General features: G+C 43.5%; 1 protein-coding gene across 3 annotated transcripts in view; it reads left to right on the top strand.

The window, feature by feature from the left end:
* The window catches only part of COP1 (COP1 E3 ubiquitin ligase), a 228,633-nt gene that overhangs the window by 62,772 nt on the left and 145,947 nt on the right, over window positions 1-19,914 (top strand). For all 3 annotated transcript variants that reach the window (XM_073356470.2, XM_073356469.2, XM_073356471.2), the window contains exons 10-11: window positions 5,041-5,155; window positions 19,625-19,760. In XM_073356470.2, coding sequence (XP_073212571.1) covers window positions 5,041-5,155; window positions 19,625-19,760 — 251 coding nt within the window. The remainder of the gene's footprint in view (window positions 1-5,040; window positions 5,156-19,624; window positions 19,761-19,914) is intronic.

The following is a 19,914-nucleotide window of genomic DNA, read 5'->3' as shown; positions in this document are numbered from 1 at the left end:
TCTGATGTGGTTCAACAAGGACAAGTGCAGAGTCTTGCACTTAGGACGGAAGAATCCCATGCACTGCTACAGACTAGGGACCGAATGGCTCGGCAGCAGTTCTGCAGAAAAGGACCTAGGGGTGACAGTGGACGAGAAGCTGGATATGAGTCAGCAGTGTGCCTTTGTTGCCAAGAAGGCCAATGACATTTTGGGATTTATACGTAGGGGCATTGCCAGCAGATTGAGGGACGTGATCGTTCCCCTCTATTCGACATTGGTGAGGCCTCATCTGGAATACTGTGTCCAGTTTTGGGCCCCACACTACAAGAAGGATGTGGAAAAAATTGGAAAACGTCCCGCGGAGGGCAACAAAAATGATTAGGGGACTGGAACACATGACTTATGAGGAGAGGCTGAGGGAACTGGGATTGTTTTATCTGCGGAAGAGAAGAATGAGGGGATATTTGATAGCTGCTTTCAACTACCTGAAAGGGGGCTCCAAAGAGGATGGATCTAGACTGGTCTCAGTGGTAGCTGATGACAGATCGACAAGTAATGGTCTCAAGTTGCAGGGGGAGGTTTAGGTTGGATATTAGGAAAAACTTTTTCACTAGGAGGGTGGTGAAACACTGGAATGCGTTACCTAGGGAGGTGGTAGAATCTCCTTCCTTAGAAGTTTTTAAGGTCAGGCTTGACAAATCCCTGGCTGGGATGATTTAATTGGGGATTGGTCCTGCTTTGAGCAGGGGATTGGACTAGATGACCTCCTGAGGTCCCTTCCAACCCTGATATTCTGTGATTCTAGAGGATCCTAAATGGTTCCTTAGTTTTCATAACTTAGTAAGCAGCCTAATAAAGTGCAAAACACCTGCATGGGCTTTATTATAGAGAAGAAAAGTCTTCCTGTAAGGCAGTGGTTATCAACCTTTCCAAACTCCATATCCCTTTCAGGAGTCTGTCCTGAGTACCCCAAGTTTCACCTCACTTAAAACCTACTTGCTTACAAAATCAGACATAAGTATCACAGCACACTATTACTGAAAAATTGCTTACTTTCTCATTTTTACCATATTATAAAATAAAGCAATTGGAATATAAATATTGTACTTGCATTTCAGTGTATAGTGTATATAGGGCAGTATAAACAAGTCATTATTTGCAAATTAAAAATTCATACACTGACTTTGCTAGTGTCTTTTATGTAGCCTGTTGTAAAACTAGGTAAATATCTAGATGAGTTTATGTACCCCATGGAAGACATCTGTGTGCCCCCAGGGGTATGTGTACCTCTGGTTGAGAACCACTGCCCTAAGGCTCCAACAAACCGTAGCAGGGCTTTAGCCAGTCCGACCTCAAACTATGTTTAGCTGGCGTTCTTCAATCAGGTCCCAAAGTAAAGAGAAATACAGGCTCTAAGCCGTGGTCCCAAAACACAGGTTGCTTCTCTCCCTAATGGCTCCCGTACAGCACAGTTCCCCGTAGCAGTAAGAGTTGCGTTCAACATCTCCTCGTTGTGTTTGGCCCTTTGGTCTCAGAGCATTCCCCCTAAACCTTTTCTTCCTTGGTAGGAAGAAGCAAGATTTTGCTTTTTTCCCCTCTTGTGCCAGCTGCTTGCTTGTCTCTCCCTCTCTTGCCTCTTCCAGTGTAACTTAGCAACTGATTGAGTAGTCAAGGAGCAGACTTTCTTGCCTATGTAAGCGGGGGAATAGTCCTGCTATTGTGGGGAACTTTCCTGGCTTCTGCACTACCCCGGTGAAGTGGGCTCGCAAAAGGATCTGAGTCCTCGTTCCCACTTCCTTTACCCAGTGGCTTCCCTGCCCTTGAGGACTCCCCTTCCGCTCTCCTGTCTGGCAGAGTCCTCGTAACCCCAACAAGGCTGGGCCTGGGATTCCTGGGGGCTCGACCCCCAACCCTGCTGTGGTCACCTAGGACAGGGGCTAGGGTGTCCCCACTCTTGGGGTACTCTCTCTGCACTAGGCACTTCTCTGACCCACTGACCATTACATACAATTTAAAGCAAATGCAAGTTATTTAATCAACAATTTCTTTAAAAAGAATAAGGAAAAATGGGAACAGGTAAAGGAAACACATCAACCCGCTCTGTGGCAGGGAACATCACAAACAGTGTCTCTGGAATGTCAGGACAGTTTACAGTCTGTTCCTTGTAAGTCCCAGGCCTCCTTCTCAGGCCCCGGCTGTGCTGCAGGGATGCTGTGGGTTGGACACTGGCTCTGGTGGTGGCCACACGCTGTCAGGCTCTAAGTGGTAGGACCCTTCTTCCCAGTGTTGCCCCCGCCCTGTCAGGGGGGTTATGATCAAAGCCTGGCCTGCAGAGTGTCTTGGCTGAGGTGTCTCCTTGTGCTGGGCCTGCTGCCAGGGTCCCCGTCAGTCTCCCCAGCTGCTCACCGCACCCAGCTCCAGACTGCTCCAGCCCAAGCTCCACCACTCGGTCTCTGCGCTGCTGCTGCTGCTCTGCCTCCAGCTCCCTGGACTGCTTCTTTGGCCCCTCTGCCTCTGGTTGCTACAGCTCTGTTCCCAGAACAGTTCTGCTCTGCAGGCTGCTTCTGTGACTCTGCTCCCAGCACTGACCTGCTTCGTGGGCTGCTTTTCTGGCCCCTCTGGCTCTGGTTGCTGCAGCTCTGCTCCCAGGGCAAGTCTGCTCTCTCTGGGCTGTGCCTCTGGCTTTGGGGCTGCAGCTCTGCTCCCAGGACAGGGTCTGTTCTGTCTGGGCTGCTTTTCTGGTCCCTCTGGATCTGGCACAGCTCTACTCCCCAGCTTAGCTTGGGCCCCTGCTTTCTCCTTAGCTCGGCCCCACTCTGACTGACCCAGGCAAATCCAGCTCACACAGAGGACGGGACCTCCCTGGCCTCCTGACTCCCTGATTAACCTGCCTGCCCTGTCATTCAAGTTGACCTGGAGCATTGGCCTCTCCCCATTGTTCCTGGGGGCTGTCAGTCTCAGGGTCCTGATTCCCCATCGACCCTTCCCCCCCTTTTGTACTGGGAGCTAGCAACTAAAACATCCCCACTGAATGATAGTAAGGGGGCAACAGTCCCCTTACACCTAGATAGGGCCGGTGCAACCATTAGGCGAACTAGGCGGTCGCCTAGGGCACCAAGTGGTGAGGGGCGGCAGTGGAGAGGAGGTAAGCTGGGGCAGGGGGGCGGTGCACAGGGGAACCACTCCCCGCCCCAGCTCACTTCTGCTCTGCCTACTCCCCTGAGCACTGCTCCGCTCTGCTTCTCTCCTTCCCAGACTTGTGTGCCTGAGAGGTGGGAGAAGCGGCGGCATGCTCGGGGAGGAGGCAGAGCAGAGGTGAGCTGGGGCGGGGAGCTGCCGTTGGGGGGGCTGCCTGTGCCGAGGGGAGGGGGCGGCGGGGAGCTGCTGCCCCGGGGGTGGGGGAGGAGGCTGGCCGAGGGGAGGGGACGGTGGGGAGCTGCCGGTGGGGGTGGGGCCGGCAAGGTGGAAGTTTTCATCTGGGGCTTGAAACCTCCTTGCACCGGTCCTGTGCCTAGAAGCTTGATTGGTGTTTCATTAAAGTAGGCACAGTTGAGCATTTAGCTGATCAAGGCAGGTTAATGCAGACTGATTACCAGTACAACTCAGTTTGCCAGTCTGAGATCTATTGGAGTGGAATTTGGCTCTTAAGATCTAGTAATAGCTTTGCTAATCGTATTAACTACTTAGCATGTGATTGATTTCATCTTAGTACAGACTGGAACCACCTAGAAGATTCAGGTTTAGGTTATATTACTCATCCTGTTCCAGACAGTTGTCGAGTTGAAATGAAGTGATTGCTCATTGCTGTTTGCAGTCTTCTTGAACCTGAGCCATTTGCAGTATGGTAGGCACAATTTGCTGAGGCTAAAGCAGTTGCAACCTGGTTCATGTAATTAACATAAAGATGGTAGCATGTCCCGTTCAATATTTGTAAAGTTGTCATGTGTAGTTCATTGTCAAAACTGCAGTGAAGCAGAGATGCTTAATGTCAGGTGCATTTGGCATAAAGCTGGATTGCTGTCGGTATAAAATGAGTACCTACAAGATATGTGCAATCAGCATGAAATGGAAGTTGTGAACTTAAGGTTCATCCAGTCAATATACAGTCAGGGAATGTACATGATGGGTAGTTCTTGACGTTTTCATTGCCTTGTTTTGTTCCAGGTTACTTGTTCATACAGTGTACTCTTCATAAGGTGTATTCCTTTAATTTCAATTTAATTACATCCTTGTTGGCTTCTTGCTGGTTGTAATGTGAGAGTGACTTATTGTTGTTTCTGAACTGAGAGTAAATTGCTAATTATGAAAGCAAGAAGCATGTTGAATGTGTTAACTTCTTAAGCTGAAATCCTGGCACCTTTGTGGCAGTGCTCCCATTGACTTCAGTGGAGCCAGGATTTCGTACTTGGCTTGTGCATTGTCACGTGATAAACCTTTTTGTGCACCACCGGTGCTGCTGCTAATGACCCAGTAGGGCTTGTTGTAGTGCCTAAGAGCCACAGTCATGGACCAGGACCCCGTTGTGCTAGTCCTTGTACAAACAGAACAAAAAGACTGTCCCTGCCCATGTATGTTTGAGTTTCTGTATTGGTTCTTTTTTATGTGCCCTGATATACTGGAGTGAAGTTTTTATATGTAAGCTTATCTTTTATAAGATCAAGTAAAGAGAATGCAACTCATATAGCAGATTTCAGAGTAGCAGCCATGTTAGTCTGTATTCGCAAAAAGAAAAGGAGTACTTTGAGGCACCTTAGAGACTAACACATTTATTTGAGCATAAGCTTTCGTGAGCATGCGATGAAGTGATTATCCAATTATAATTACTACCTTCAGAAAACAAGAATTACGGGTATGTGACTGACTTTCTTGTCAGTAAAATAACCAGATGTGACGAGAGGCAGATAAATGTAGAAAAAAGGCCTTTGGTCTTTTTCCAGTTTCATAACCTCTTAAAAAATAAAAGGGCATGTCTCTATACAATTTGGTAAAATGTACCAAAACAGGTAAAGCCAGGCCTCGGCCTCTTTGGTAAATAAGTATTTCTTGTTCTCCACTCAGACTAAAAAACAGCCATGGTATAACAGCACGTTGGCATCAAGGCGGAAGAGGCTTACAGCTCATTTTGAGGACTTGGAGCAGTGCTATTTTTCCACCAGGATGACTCGTGTATCAGGTATGTTTCTTTTGCATTAATGAATTTGGAGTTGAATTTCTGAGGTGCTTCCAGTTGCCTGTCTTAAGTACTTGAATCACAGAAATTGACTCTCTTTTGAGAGAGCACATCTCACTTCTCCTCTCCAAGTTCTGTATGCACGTACACCTGAGCTGACTGGCAGAACCTCATCTCTTGTCCAGTCTTGGGTTGGCTTTTTAAATCAAAGAAATATGTTCTTGGCATTTCAAAAGAGGCCCAAGGGGGTATTTTACAAAGGCAGTGCATGGAAGACACGTACAACAATCCTCCTAATGAACAATAGGACTTCAGTCTGTACCTAGTACATCCTTTTAAAAATGTACTGACGCAAGAGAAGGGTTTGAGATACCATTGTGAGGAGCCTTTTCACTCAAACAGGCATGTGTTGATTACAATTCAAAGGCTATTGAGGGTGGTAGGAAGATAACTTGGCATGTTCTCCTGTACTTAAAACACAAATGGCACTAGATATGAGCTTTGAAGAATGTTTCAACACCATGTTCCTGGAGTATGTTCTCTGGATTTAACAAAAAGAAAAGGAGTACTTGTGGCACCTGAGAGGCTAACAAATTTATTTGAACATAAGCTTTCGTGAGCTACAGCTCATTTCATCAGGTACATTCAGTAGAAAATACAGTGCGGAGATTTATATACATAGAGAACATGAAACAATGGGTGTTACCATACACACTGTAATAAAAGAGTGATCACTTAAGGGGAGCTATTACCAGCGGGGGGGTGGACTTCTTGTAGTGATAATCAAGGTGGGCCATTTCCAGCAGTTGACAAGAACGTCTGAGGAACGGTGTAGGGGGGCAGGAAATAAACATGGGGAAAAAGTTTTACTTTGTGTAATGACCCATCCACTCCCAGTCTCTATTCAAGCCTAAGTTAATTGTATCCAGTTTGCAAATTAATTCCAATTCAGCAGTCTCTCGTTGGAGTCTGTTTCTGAAGTTTTTTTGTTGAAGAATTGCAACTTTTAGGTCTGTAATCGAGTGACCAAAGAGTTTGAAGTGTTCTCCGACTGGTTTTTGAATGTTATAATTCTTGACGTCTGATCTGTGTCCATTTATTCTTTTATGTAGAGACTATCCAATTTGGCCAATGTACATGGCAGAGGGGCATTGCTGGCACATGAGGTCATATATCACATTGGCAGATGTGCAGGTGAACGAGCCTTTGATAGTGTGGCTGATGCGATTAGGCCCTATGATGGTGTCCACTGAATAGATATGTGGACACAGTTGCAACGAGCTTTGTTGCAAGGATAGGTTCCTGGGTTAGTGGTTCTGTTGTGTGGTATGTGGTTGTTGGTGAGTATTTGCTTCAGGTTGCGGGGCTGTCTGTAGGCAAGGACTGGCCTGTCTCCCAAGGTCTGTGAGAGTGATGGGTCGTCCTTCAGGATAGGTTGTAGATCCTTGATGATGCTCCTTGATGGAGAGGTTTTAGTTGGGGGCTGAAGGTGATGGCTAGTGGCGTTCTGTTATTTTCTTTGTTGGGCCTGTCCTGTAGTAGGTGACTTCTGGGTACTCTTCTGGCTCTGACAATTTGTTTCTTCACTTCAGCAGGTGGGTATTGTAGTTGTAAGAATGCTTGATAGAGATCTTGTAGGTGTTTGTCTCTGTCTGAGGGGTTGGAGCAAATGCGGTTGTATCGTAGAGCTTGGCTGTAGACAATGGATCGTGTGGTGTAGTCTGGATGAAAGCTGGAGGCATGTAGGTAGGAATAGTGGTCAGTAGGTTTCCGGTATAGGGTGGTGTTTGTGACCATCGCTTATTAGCACCGTAGTGTCCAGGAAGTGGATCTCTTGTGTGGACTGGTCCAGGCTGAGGTTGATGGTGGGATGGAAATTGTTGAAATCATGGTGGAATTCCTCAAGGGCTTCTCTTGCATGGGTCCAGATGATGAAGATGTCATCAATGTAACACAAGTAGAGTAGGGGCATTAGGGGACGAGAGCTGAGGAAGCGTTGTTCTAAGTCCGCCATAAAAATGTTGGCATACTGTAGGGCCATGCGGGTACCCATAGCAGTGCCGCTGATTTGAAGGTATACATTGTCCCCAAATGTGAAATAGTTATGAGTGAGGACAAAGTCACAAAGTTCAGCCACCAGGTTTGCCGTGACGTTATTAGGGATACTGTTCCTGACAGCTTGTAGTCCATCTTTGTGTGGAATGTTGGTGTAGAGGGCTTCTACATCCATAGTGGCCAGGATGGTGTTTTCAGGAAGATCACCGATGGATTGTAGTTTCCTCAGGAAGTCAGTGGTGTCTCGAAGATAGCTGGGAGTGCTGGTAGCGTAGGGCCTGAGGAGGGAGTCTACATAGCCAGACAATCCTGCTGTCAGGGTGCCAATGCTGGAGATGATGGGGCTTCCAGGATTTCCGGGTTTATGGATCTTAGGTAGCAGATAGAATACCCTAGGTCGGAGTTCCAGGGGTTTGTCTGTGCGGATTTGTTCTTGTGCTTTTCCAGGGAGTTTCTTGAGCAAATGGTGTAGTTTCTTTTGGTAACCCTCAGTGGGATCAGAGGGTAATGGCTTGTAGAAAGTGGTGTTGGAGAGCTGCCTAGCAGCCTCTTGTTCATATTCCGACCAATTCATGACGACAGCACCTCCTTTGTCAGCCTTTTTGATTATGACGTCAGAGCTGTTTCTGAGGCTGTGGATGGCATTGTGTTCTGCACGGCTGAGGTTATGGGGCAAGTGATGCTGCTTTTCCGCAATTTCAGCCTATGCACGTCAGTGGAAGCACTCTATGTAGAAGTCCAGTCTGTTTCGACCTTCAGGAGGAGTCCACCCAGAATCCTTCTTTTTGTAGTCTTGGTAGGAAGGTCTCTGTGGGTTAGTATGTTGTTCAGAGGTGTGTTGGAAATATTTCTTGAGTCAGAGACGTCGAAAATAGGATTCTAGATCACCACAGAACTGTATCACGTTCGTGGGGGTGGAGGGGCAGAAGGAGAGGCCCCGAGATACGACAGATTCTTCTGCTGGGCTAAGAGTATAGTTGGATAGATTAACAATATTGCAGGGTGGGTTAAGGGAACCACTGTTGTGGCCCCTTGTGGCATGTAGTAGTTTAGATAGTTTAGTGTTCTTTTTCTTTTGTAGGGAAGCAAAGTGTGTGTTGTAAATGGCTTGTCTAGTTTTGGTAAACTCCAGCCACGAGGAAGTTTGTGTGGAAGGTTGGTTTTTTATGGGAATATCCAGTTTTGAGAGCTCATTCTTAATCTTTCTCTGTTTGCTGTAGAGGATGTTGATCAGGTGGTTCCGCAGTTTCTTTGAGAGCGTGTGGCACAAGCTGTCGGCATAGTCTGTGTGGTATGTAGATTGTAATGGACTTTTTACCTTCAGTCCTTTTGGTATGATGTCCATCTGTTTGCATTTGGAAAGGAAGATGATGTCTGTCTGTATCTGTACAAGTTTTTTCATGAAGCTGATAGATTTCCACTTCATACGGCTAAACAGAGCCAGAAGAGTACCCAGAAGTCACCTACTACAGGACAGGCCCAACAAAGAAAATAACAGAACGCCACTAGCCATCACCTTCAGCCCCCAACTAAAACCTCTCCATCAAGGAGCATCATCAAGGATCTACAACCTATCCTGAAGGACGACCCATCACTCTCACAGACCTTGGGAGACAGGCCAGTCCTTGCTTACGGACAGCCCCCCAACCTGAAGCAAATACTCACCAGCAACCACACAACAGAACCACTAACCCAGGAACCTATCCTTGCAACAAAGCTCGTTGCAACTGTGTCCACATATCTATTCAGTGGACACCATCATAGGGCCTAATCGCATCAGCCACACTATCAGAGGCTCGTTCACCTGCACATCTGCCAATGTGATATATGACCTCATGTGCCAGCAATGCCCCTCTGCCATGTACATTGGCCAAACTGGACAGTCTCTACATAAAAGAATAAATGGACACAAATCAGACGTCAAGAATTATAACATTCAAAAACCAGTCGGAGAACACTTCAAACTCTTTGGTCACTCGATTACAGACCTAAAAGTTGCAATTCTTCAACAAAAAAACTTCAGAAACAGACTCCAACGAGAGACTGCTGAATTGGAATTAATTTGCAAACTGGATACAATTAACTTAGGCTTGAATAGAGACTGGGAGTGGATGGGTCATTACACAAAGTAAAACTTTTTCCCCATGTTTATTTCCTGCTCCCCCACACCGTTCCTCAGACTTTCTTGTCAACTGCTGGAAATGGCCCACCTTGATTATCACTACAAAAAGTCCCGTCCCCCCCCCGTCCCCCTGCTCTCCTGCTGGTAATAGCTCACCTTAAGTGATCACTCTCGTTACAGTGTGTGTGGTAACACCCATTGTTTCATGTTCTCTGTGTATATAAATCTCCTCACTGTATTTTCCACTTAATGCATCCAAAGAAGTGAGATGTAGCTCACGGAAGCTTATGCTCAGATAAATTTGTTAGCCTCCCAGGTGCCACAAGTACTCCTTTTCTTTTTGCAAATACAGACTAACACGGCTGCTACTCTGAAATCTGGATTTGACAACACTTTCTGAATGGAAAGAGGCCATTGATTTTACTCTCTGTAAAAAGTCTGTTTTATTACATGGGATACTTTATGGGCAGCCCAGATCCTGGGGCAAAAGGCTGTGAAGTGTTGATGTTCACATTTGCAGCAGTATTGTGTGTGCACATGTGTTGAGAGTCTCAAACTTGTTCATAGTGCGGACAACATTTTAAATACAAATTGTCCTGTGGCAATGGAAACCATTTTATTCACATTTGCTTGGGCAACATCTCCTGTCATTCGCAACTGCAGTCTTTTTGGTAAGAACAACAATTGCTGCCATAGCAAAGTAATTATACCTAAGTCTCTAGTGCATTGAAATTAAAATTTACCGGCTGGAAAAAGAAGAGGAGCTTGTAGCCTTTGAGCAGCCAGCTTTCCACAGACCTTCAGCAAATGTTCTGCAGGCTGTAATAATCCACACAAATTGCAAGAAACTCTGGAATGTAGATTACTCTTGAGAGAATTCTGCACAATGCAGAATTCTCATTGCAGAGCTGCTGGCTGCCACTAGGAGCCACTGGATCCTGCAGAGCCCAGTTCCCCAGCTCAGAAATAGAAGCTGCTGCGAGGAGGAGGAGATGGAGGGTCCTGGCAGCTGCAGTTCCTGGCATGCCCTGAAAGAAGGAGGTGGCATGCAGGAAACGCCATTCAATCTTGGACCCTGCATCAGGCTGTTTCTCCCTCTGGATCCCTGGGCTCTAGAGGGGTAGGGGGTGTGAGTGTCTGGTATTAGAGGGGAAGGGTCGCTCAGCGGCTGGACTCTGGGAGGGTATGGGAGTGAGTGTCTGGGCCGGGGGGGGGGGAGTGGGAGTGGCTGGCCTCTGGGGGGGTGGTCAGAGAAACAGGAACTCTGTTGTCACAGAGGTTTCTTTAATTCTCTACTTCTGGGGGAATTCTTTTTGTCGCTTGTGTTACAGATATAGTTGTTGACAGGTATTTTGAAATAAATTTACCAAAATAATTGAAACTGGTGTGATGTGATAGTGTTATTTTAACAAATAAAATATGCAGAATTTTGCAGAATATTTTTTGGGGGTGCAGAGTTCCCCCAGGAGTAATAGATACCTCCCAGAGACAATGTATAAATGTATGATAAAATACAATATTTCTTCACCTGTTGTGCAATGAAAATAGTACCATCAGTCCTCACATGAGAAATCTTCTCTTCAGAAATTGAAACAGCAAATGTTTTATCTGATTAACAGAACTGCTACAGGTGTTCTAAAATATAACATTAGCCACACTTTGTGTGGAGGATTACAAGATAAAAGGGGCACAGTTGCCCCCCCAACAGGGAAAAATCTGTGGCATTTTTTTAGCCTTTTCCCCTCTTTTAGATTTCACTCATGCGCTTCAATGCATTTTGAGTACAAGATCTGTGTGTATCATGATTTGTTTGATTTTGGTTTTGGAAGTTGGCTCTTTGAATATATGGAATTTTAGAGGTATTTGGAGTAAGACATATCCCTTTTAACTTTCATAGCAGGAGATCACAAATGAGCTTACTTTATACATTAGTTTGGAGTATGTTTAAATTATTTTCTGCTTCAGTAGAAGATACATTATGCTAGCTTCAGGGTGGATTTGATTTAAATCAAATTAGTGATTTAAATCACTAGTCAGGAAGACTTAATCATGGATTTCTACATAAAAGTGCATTCTTGTTGGTGGTTATAACCTTAATACATATTCTTCACAACTCGGAGGGAGATGTAGGTTTCATTTTTAGAAGGTATACACTATACATTTTCAAAATAAATCACTTTAAAAACTTTTCAGATTAGTTTTACAGCTATATCAGAAAATGAATGATAGTTTGGTTATTTCATACACAAAAGGTAATTGAAGCAGGTATTTATGAAGTCTTTGGGAGGTGAACTATCTCCAATTCAACAGGTTAATCGTTAATATTTGGAGGATTTTCTTGCCATGCTGTATTAGGAGAAGAACATCACCAGACACGTTTAAATTGTTTTATTTAACTAAAACAACGTTATGTATTCCAGATTTTTTTCTTCAACAGGAAACATAATGGTTTAACAAAACAAGCATATGAATTTTTGAATTTAGTTAAACGTTCAAGTTCTTTAAAATCAGGGGTTTTTTTTGTTAAAATTGTTTAACTAAAATAGAAAAATGAATTTTTAAAAAACAAAACAAAAATTAAATAGACTATGTCAGCCAGGTCAACATGAGAAACTTAAAATATTGGCTTCTGCAGCTAATGCAGTCGTCTTCACCTTCATTTTCCTGTTTGTTCATAATCTGGAAAAGAAAAACAAGCTTTCCTGCTTTCTCAGGTCCCAAATGATTTCTCAATTTAGATTGAATTAGTCCAAAGGAAGAAAATATTCTTTCTACACTGGCAGAAGAAGCTACTGCTGTTAAGTGAGATTATCACTTCAACAGTCTCTGAATCCAAGTGCTTAAGTGACTTCCACCAGGTCACTGGTGTGACTTTCTTTAAAACATCAGCAAACATATATTTCTTGAATGATTCACCCTTAGCTTTGAAGTTTATTATAGTTGGCATTTATGGAGGGATGATTGCTGGATGTCCATGTCATAGCCAATTCCTCTTCTTCAGCAGTTAAGGTTTGACCCTGGTAGTGAGTATTGAGAATATTTGCAAGAAAATGATCTGGAGATAGTGCTTGTCCCATTCGTTTTTCTAATGCTTGTAATTTATCTCTCATGGCATATTTCTCTTTTTAAGATCTCACTCAGTAATGTCAATTTCAACAGCGTCAGCAATAAAACAGCTATTTCCCTGCATTTTGTTCAAGGCTGCAGAAATAGGTTTCAGGGTACTCGGCATGTGTTCAACATTTCTCTTAAGCCCAGTGTTGAGAACTTTGGCTGTGAGAGTGCCATCTATTTTTTTTTCACAATTTTGTTCTCAAATGGTCATCAGGTTAGGCCAGTTCTTGATATAGTGCTCAAAACAGTCCACTACTGAGTTCCATCGCACGTCTTGTGGGAGAGTTAGCTTGGTTTCTCCCACTTTTTTTTTTCAGAGCAGCTGCTGCAAAATGGAAGTATTTTGCAATTTCAACATTAGCCTTTATTTCTGGAACACTGAAGTCTTTGGCTAGGAGGTACATCAAATGAGCACTGCAACTGTATGTTGTTAGCTTGGGACTCTCTTCTAAATAGTTTCTTCTAACCTTGGATACATTTGCAGCATTGTCTGTGACCAAGCTGCATACTAGACTTTTGAATTTCTTTTCACAGTTTGTGTTAGCTTTTACTGCTACTTCTTGTAAGTATTCTGCTGTATGCATTTCCTGATGTATCAATTGTTTCTGTAAGGAAGACATTCCCTTCTTCTGTTGTCACACAAGCACATAACGATCATTGTGGACATTGCTCCCACCCATCAAGACTCAGGTTAACAATTTTACCCTCTAGACCTTTTGCACACGGCTCAATTTCTCTTTCATACACTTTATCCAGCAATTTGCCTGTGACATCTGCTCTGTTGGGTGGACTGTATCCTGGTCTTAATGACTGAACCATGCTAATGAAGTGTGGGTTCTCAATCATACGGAAAGGAGAGTTTGTTGCATAAACAAACGAGGCAATTTTTCATCAATCATCTCTTTTCATAATCTGCTGGTTCTTATCACATATCTATGGTTGTTTCTGGATGATGGAGGGTGTTTTGTTTTTTGCTACAGTGATGTACTGTGGATATGTGACATACATGATGTGACTGAACCACTATCATTGGCAGATAACTCTGAAACTATAGAAAATGATGGTGATCTTGAAGGTGGATAGTCTTCAGACTCCTGTATGTTGAGAATAGATTCTCCTAAACAAAATAAGTTAATGCAGTTGTTCAATTATTATTGCCATACTGCTAATTTAATATTATTCATTGCATTCACTGACACTAATACCACTTTAAAGGTTAAAAAAAAAAAAAGAGTACTTGTGGCACCTTAGAGACTAACAAATGTATTTGAGCATAAGCTTTCGTGAGCTACAGCTCACTTCGCTGTAGCTCACGAAAGCTTATGCTCAAATAAATTTGTTAGTCTCTAAGGTGCCACAAGTACTCCTTTTCTTTTTGCGGATACAGACTAACACGGCTGCTACTCTGAAACCTGTCACTTTAAAGGTGAAATTGTAAAAGGAAGATCTGCCTATTTCAGCTAATTATTTTTTATCACAACTGCATCTGAAGTGATTTTACCATAGAGTAACGACTATACTTTTTGCTCAAACATGAGAATTCAAGAATAGTCCAGAAGGAAGACAGACAGTCCTTAAGAAAGAAATATGAAATAAAAAAGTTTACCAACCTGAAGATCCTGCATGTTCAGACATGTTCCTTTCATCATCTTGAACGCAGCTTCCTCCTGAGGAACACTTCTCATGATGTTTCATTTGGGCAACCAGCCTTGCATTTCTTTGTTGCGCTCTTTGCATTTTGCATGCATGCCTGTCTCACCCACAGAGATAGAGAAACTTCATTAAAATATTCCCAAACTGGGTCTTTTTTATGACCTGCTGCCATTATAGGTTTTCCCTTCTAGTGAGAAAGGTATGGTAGATCTCAAATCAATGAAGGCTACACTCAGACCTCAAGACTTCTGGAATATGCTGCTTTAGCAGTTTCACTTTTGTTTCTACTGCCTGTCCCTCCCTTCTCACATTTATCTCCAGATTTCTCCTTGTCCAGATCGGTTCCGCCCCCAACAATCTTCTATTCACTGACCTTTTTTAAACTTTGCACTTTTAAAGAGAGGTAAGGGATTGACTCTGTGTACACAAAATTGTAGTGTGACAATAAGATTGAGGTCTGTTGTTTCTTACGTCTGTATATTTATTTATTCTATTGAAAAACATTTTTACTATTAACAAGCATGTTATCCCTGAAGAAACAAATCTATGGTTTGAGAACTGCAAAACTAAGCATCTTTGATGGTATCTTCTAGACCAGTGGTTCTTAACCTGAGATGCACACATCCCCTGGGGGTGCAAGATGCCATTTCTGGGGAGTGCGAGACATGCCAGATTTTTTTTAAAAGATAAAACATCAAAAACACAGTTTAAGCACAACTTGCCGTAAGTACAGCTACTTTGTTTAATCCAACCTATGTATTTATTAACAGTATACATTTAATGATTACTTTAATATACAAACATATCTACGTTTAAAGAACTGACCTATTTCAATGATTTTTGATAAGTGCAAGAACATATTTTGAGAACCAAAGGGGTGCAGGCTGCTGTAAAGGTTAAGAACCACTGTTCTAGACTGAGCACCGAGTCCCAGTGGGTAGATAGAAAGATTAAACTAAATCTATACAGAAGCCCCATGGAAACCTATAAGATTGAGTCCCTAATCCATGAACTATTAGAACTCATTTACAAAACTTTTCTTAAACATTACATGAATATATTCTCATACTGTAGAATTAGCATTTATAATCCCTATTCCATAAGATACATTCTAGCTCAAAGATATCTGAATTAAAACTATCTTTAGATTTTTTTCCCTCTCAAAAAGCATTTTATCAAAAAAAATCCAATTTTAAATAAAATCTTTTTTATTTTTAAAGAAATCATTGATTTTTATCCACCCTGTCTAGCTTCTATTGCTCCTATTCTTTTTTCTTCCCAGTTTAAGAAAAAACAGAACTAGTGCCCTGCAGGAGTCTGCCTGGGAATTTCAGCTGTCTGATAAGTCTGATGTGAATTTCGGCTGGTGACAGAGGGATGTGTGAGGTGCATGACTCCCTATGGAAATTAAAATAGTTGGCGACATAGAGTGCTTGGGTCAGAGCCATGACTGGTATCTGAGCCAGCTGTGGAACTGGCATGAGGAGATAATGTTCTTTGTGGGGAGACTTGGAATAGTAGAAGTGTCTATGCTGCAGTGCTTTTTCCCATATGATAAGGAACAGCAGAGTACGATAACTTGCTGATTCTCTGATTCCAGGGGTTCCTTTTAAAAAAAAAAATTATCTTTAGTATAAAGAGGTGGTGTAAAAACTGTAATTTAAAATGAATAGAGAAGATTTGGGCAAGAGATTTGACTGTCCTGTGGGCAGAAGTCGGGAGAAAAATAACTAATTATGAAGTGCCTTTCACTTTGACAGGGGAAACATTGTGAAAAGTAGCATCCCAATTTGCAAGCATGGGTGTAGAATACATTAGAGAAGAAGAAAAGGAGTACTTGTGGCACCTTAGAGACTAACCAATTTATTTGAGCATGAGCTTTCGTGAGCTACAGCTCACTTCATCGGATGCATACCATGGAAACTGCAGAAGACATTATATACACACAGAGACCATGAAACAATACCTCTTCCCACCCCACTGTCCTGCTGGTAATAGCTTATCTAAAGTGATCATCAAGTTGGGCCATTTCCAGCACAAATCCAGGTTTTCTCACCCTCCTCCCCACCCCTCACACAAACTCACTCTCCGGCTGGTAATAGCCCATCCAAAGTGACCACTCTCTTCACAATGTGTATGATAATCAAGGTGGGCCATTTCCTGCACAAATCGAGGTTCTCTCACTCCCTCACCCCCCTCCAAAAACCACACACACAAACTCACTCTCCTGCTGGTAATAGCTTATCTAAAGTGATCACGGCCCAACTTGATGATCACTTTAGATAAGCTATTACCAGCAGGAGAGTGAGTTTGTGTGTGTATGGGGGTGGGGGGATGAGAGAACCTGGATTTGTGCTGGAAATGGCCCACCTTGATTGTCATGCACATTGTAGGGAGAGTGGTCACTTTGGATGAGCTGTTGCCAGCGGGAGAGTGAGTTTGTGTGTGTGGTTTTTGGAGGGGGGTGGGGGGTGTGAGAGAACCTGGATTTGTGCAGGAGGTGGCCCACCTTGATTGTCGTGCGCATTGTGGGGAGGGTGGTCGCTTTGGATGGGCTGTTGCCAGCGGGAGAGTGAGTTTGTGTGTGTGGAGGGGCGGGGGTGGAGGGTGAGAGAACCTGGATTTGTGCTGGAAATGGCCCAACTTGATGATCACTTTAGATAAGCTATTACCAGCAGGACAGTGGGGTGGGAGGAGGTATTGTTTCATGGTCTCTGTGTGTATATAATGTCTTCTGCAGTTTCCATGGTATGCATCCGATGAAGTGAGCTGTAGCTCACGAAAGCTCATGCTCAAATAAATTGGTTAGTCTCTAAGGTGCCACAAGTACTCCTTTTTCTTTTTGCGAATACAGACTAACACGGCTGTTACTCTGAAACCTTAGGGAAGAAGGAGGTACATGATCTCTAGATTAGAGGGAAATGGAAGAATAGCTCCTTCTTTGCTTTCACCATTGACTGACACTTACATCAAGACATCTTTTTGAAGACACCCACTGGTGTTCACCTGCTGCTTTCTTCCCAAACCTCCTCCCCTCCAGTAGATTTCCCCCACAAAAAAAGTCTGGTGCTGGCCGTTGTTTTATTTAAAGTGGGACTTCAATCATAGTGAAAAGAGCAACTGTGAAGGACATGAGAGACACATAGCCAATCCCTTCAAACCTCTGACTAGGAGAGCCCTGGAAATCTACGGATATCCACAGACCATTTTTGCAGATCACGGATCAGATGCAGATATGAATTTTGTATCTAGAGCCCTATGGCTATCCACTTTATATCCACGGATATCAGTGGATCACTTTTACCAATTGGATGCAGATACAAATTTTGTATCCACTCTGGGCTCTACTAACCTGTTGCCTTCTCCCCTTTTTAATACAGACATTAAAATGTCATTCTTATTTACTGACTATATTTTAAAATGCAGCTGGGATGTAGATCTCTGATTGAAATGGTCTGTCTTGATATTTGAGGGACAGGAATTTGGGAGAGTGCAGAAAGTATTTTTTTTTTCCCTTCCGGTACTTTTCCATGGGGAATCAGTATTATGCTGTCCTTGCTCTGTTCACTCCCACAAAACATTCAGAAAGTTCTGCTAAGGTGAGCTACCCTTTCCCTTTACACCACTGAGCTGTAACTTTTTAATGGTTCATGAAATTTTTATTCTCATCTCTAAGTGTAGTGTTGGTACGTACTACTAATACCTGCTGCACGCCACCCCAAATGTTACTATATTTGAGTGGTGAGTGAAGTGTATGGTATGTGCCAGCATACTGGATTGTTTGTAAACAGCTTTGGGCTGACATGTTATAGGTATAAGGGTGGTGATGGTTGTTAGACTCAGTAGTTGAAATTGTTGGTACATCACTTTGATGCACAATGCAAAAGTGAGCTTCCTCCTCTTGGGCCTGTTTGAGAAGGCAAAGTATAATTCTTACCAAGTCTGAGTATTACAAACCTGAAGGCTATAATCCCAGCCTGATGGTTTCTGGTACTTGATCATTTTATGAAGGCTAGCTCCTCTGTGTGGCACCTCAATAAAAGTGTTTTCTTCTATGGGAAATCTTAACAACAAAATGATTAAACACCTCTATTCATAGTGATTAAAGTTGTGACTCAGGAGAAATTTGGATGTTAGTCTTTTTTTATTGCTTACTGTATTTTATTAACTTCTTTAGTTGCCACTTTCAATTTTTCAACAAATATTTCTCATGTAACTGTATTTCAAGTTGATTTGATTTTTCGCTTGACTACAGAAGGACATCATTTTGCATTGAGTTTGTAAGATAGCATCTCTATTTTGTGGGTTTTCCCACCCCACCCCACCCCCCTATTAACCCTCTTGCTTTTGGAGTGAGAGTGAAATTTTTCCATAATCATTCCTTTGGTGTAATAGACTATCTCTTTAGAGCATATTGCATTGGGAGATGGAGAAAGGTAAATGTGTTTACCTCTATAGCATATTGTAACTGTACATATTCTTGATGGTATATAGGTTTGCTTACACTTGCATCAGTTTTTGTTTTAAATAATGGTAGTCCTCATCGCCAAGCACTTCTGCCTTTTATGTTAAGTTGGTGGACTTTTACACAAGGGAAGGCATATTCATGGTTCTTGATAGAAGAAATATAATACAGCAAAAGCTGTGTTATCCAGCCCTGTACCAACTGGAAGGCTCTATAAACCGGCATTTCTAATCTTCTTAGAAAGTCCGGTTTATAGTCCGATCGGCGTGGGGCTGGCAGGCTCCCTACCTGGTTCCATGTGGCTGCCCAGAAGTCGCAACATGTCCCTGTTGCTCTTAGGCGGAAGAACGGCCATGAGGAGCTCTGAGTGCAGGAGTGGGTGCGGAGCGCAGGCTCTGGGAGGGAGTTTGGGTATGGGAGAGGGCTCAGGGCAGGGGGGATGGGGCGTGGGAGCGATTTAGGCATCCCGGATATGGGGGGTGCTCACTTCAGGCAACTCCCCACAAGTGGCGACCTCTCCCTGCTGCTTCTAGGCAGAAGCGTGACAGGTGGCTCTATGTGCTGCCTCCGCCCCAAGTGCTGCTCTGCAGCTCCCATTGGCTGGGAACCACGCTTCTGCCTAGGAGCAGCAGGGACAGGGTGCTGCTTGCGGGGAGCCACCTGAGGTGAGTGCCCCCTGGATCTGGCATCCCAAAACCCCTCTGCACTCCCTGCCCTGAGCCCCTCCCTCATCCAAACTCTCTCCCTTAGTTAACCAGAATTTTTCACTTACCGGCACCCCCGCCATTTCCCCAATATGCCGGATAAAAAAGCTTTTACTGTAGTCTCTCGTAACGTGGTATTATAAAGACTTATTTTCCACTAAAGTGAATTAGTATTCAGAGGTGTATGCTGAAGTGAAAAGTCAGTTGATATGTTTGTTGACAAGTTTTCATCCCCAGATGCTTTGCCTAGGAAATGTCATGTGACTACTTAGGCCTTCAGATTTTTTGTTTACTGTTAAACTTTAATTACCTCCTCTCATTCTTTCTGTTCCATCAACAATTCTGCTACCTTTGTCTAGATGACAGCAGAACCACAAGCCAGCTGGATGAATTTCAGGAGTGCCTATCCAAGTTCACTCGCTACAATTCTGTCCGACCTTTGGCAACGCTGTCTTATGCTAGCGATCTCTATAATGGCTCCAGCATAGTATCCAGGTAAGAAATGTGGTGCAAGTGAAATACACGATGCAACGAGGAGATTGCCAAATAAGACTGAGAACACTGAGCTCTTTTCAGTTGCAATGCCATAATCTTGTACTTGTGTATGATTGTGGTTTCTCCCCCCATGCCCCAAATGTTGGGTAAACTC

This window comes from Lepidochelys kempii, chromosome 8, assembly GCF_965140285.1.
Source record: "Lepidochelys kempii isolate rLepKem1 chromosome 8, rLepKem1.hap1, whole genome shotgun sequence".
Lineage (NCBI taxonomy): Eukaryota > Metazoa > Chordata > Testudines > Cheloniidae > Lepidochelys > Lepidochelys kempii.
The sequence above is the reverse complement of the archived record's forward strand: the minus strand, read 5'-3'. Positions and strand labels throughout refer to the sequence as shown.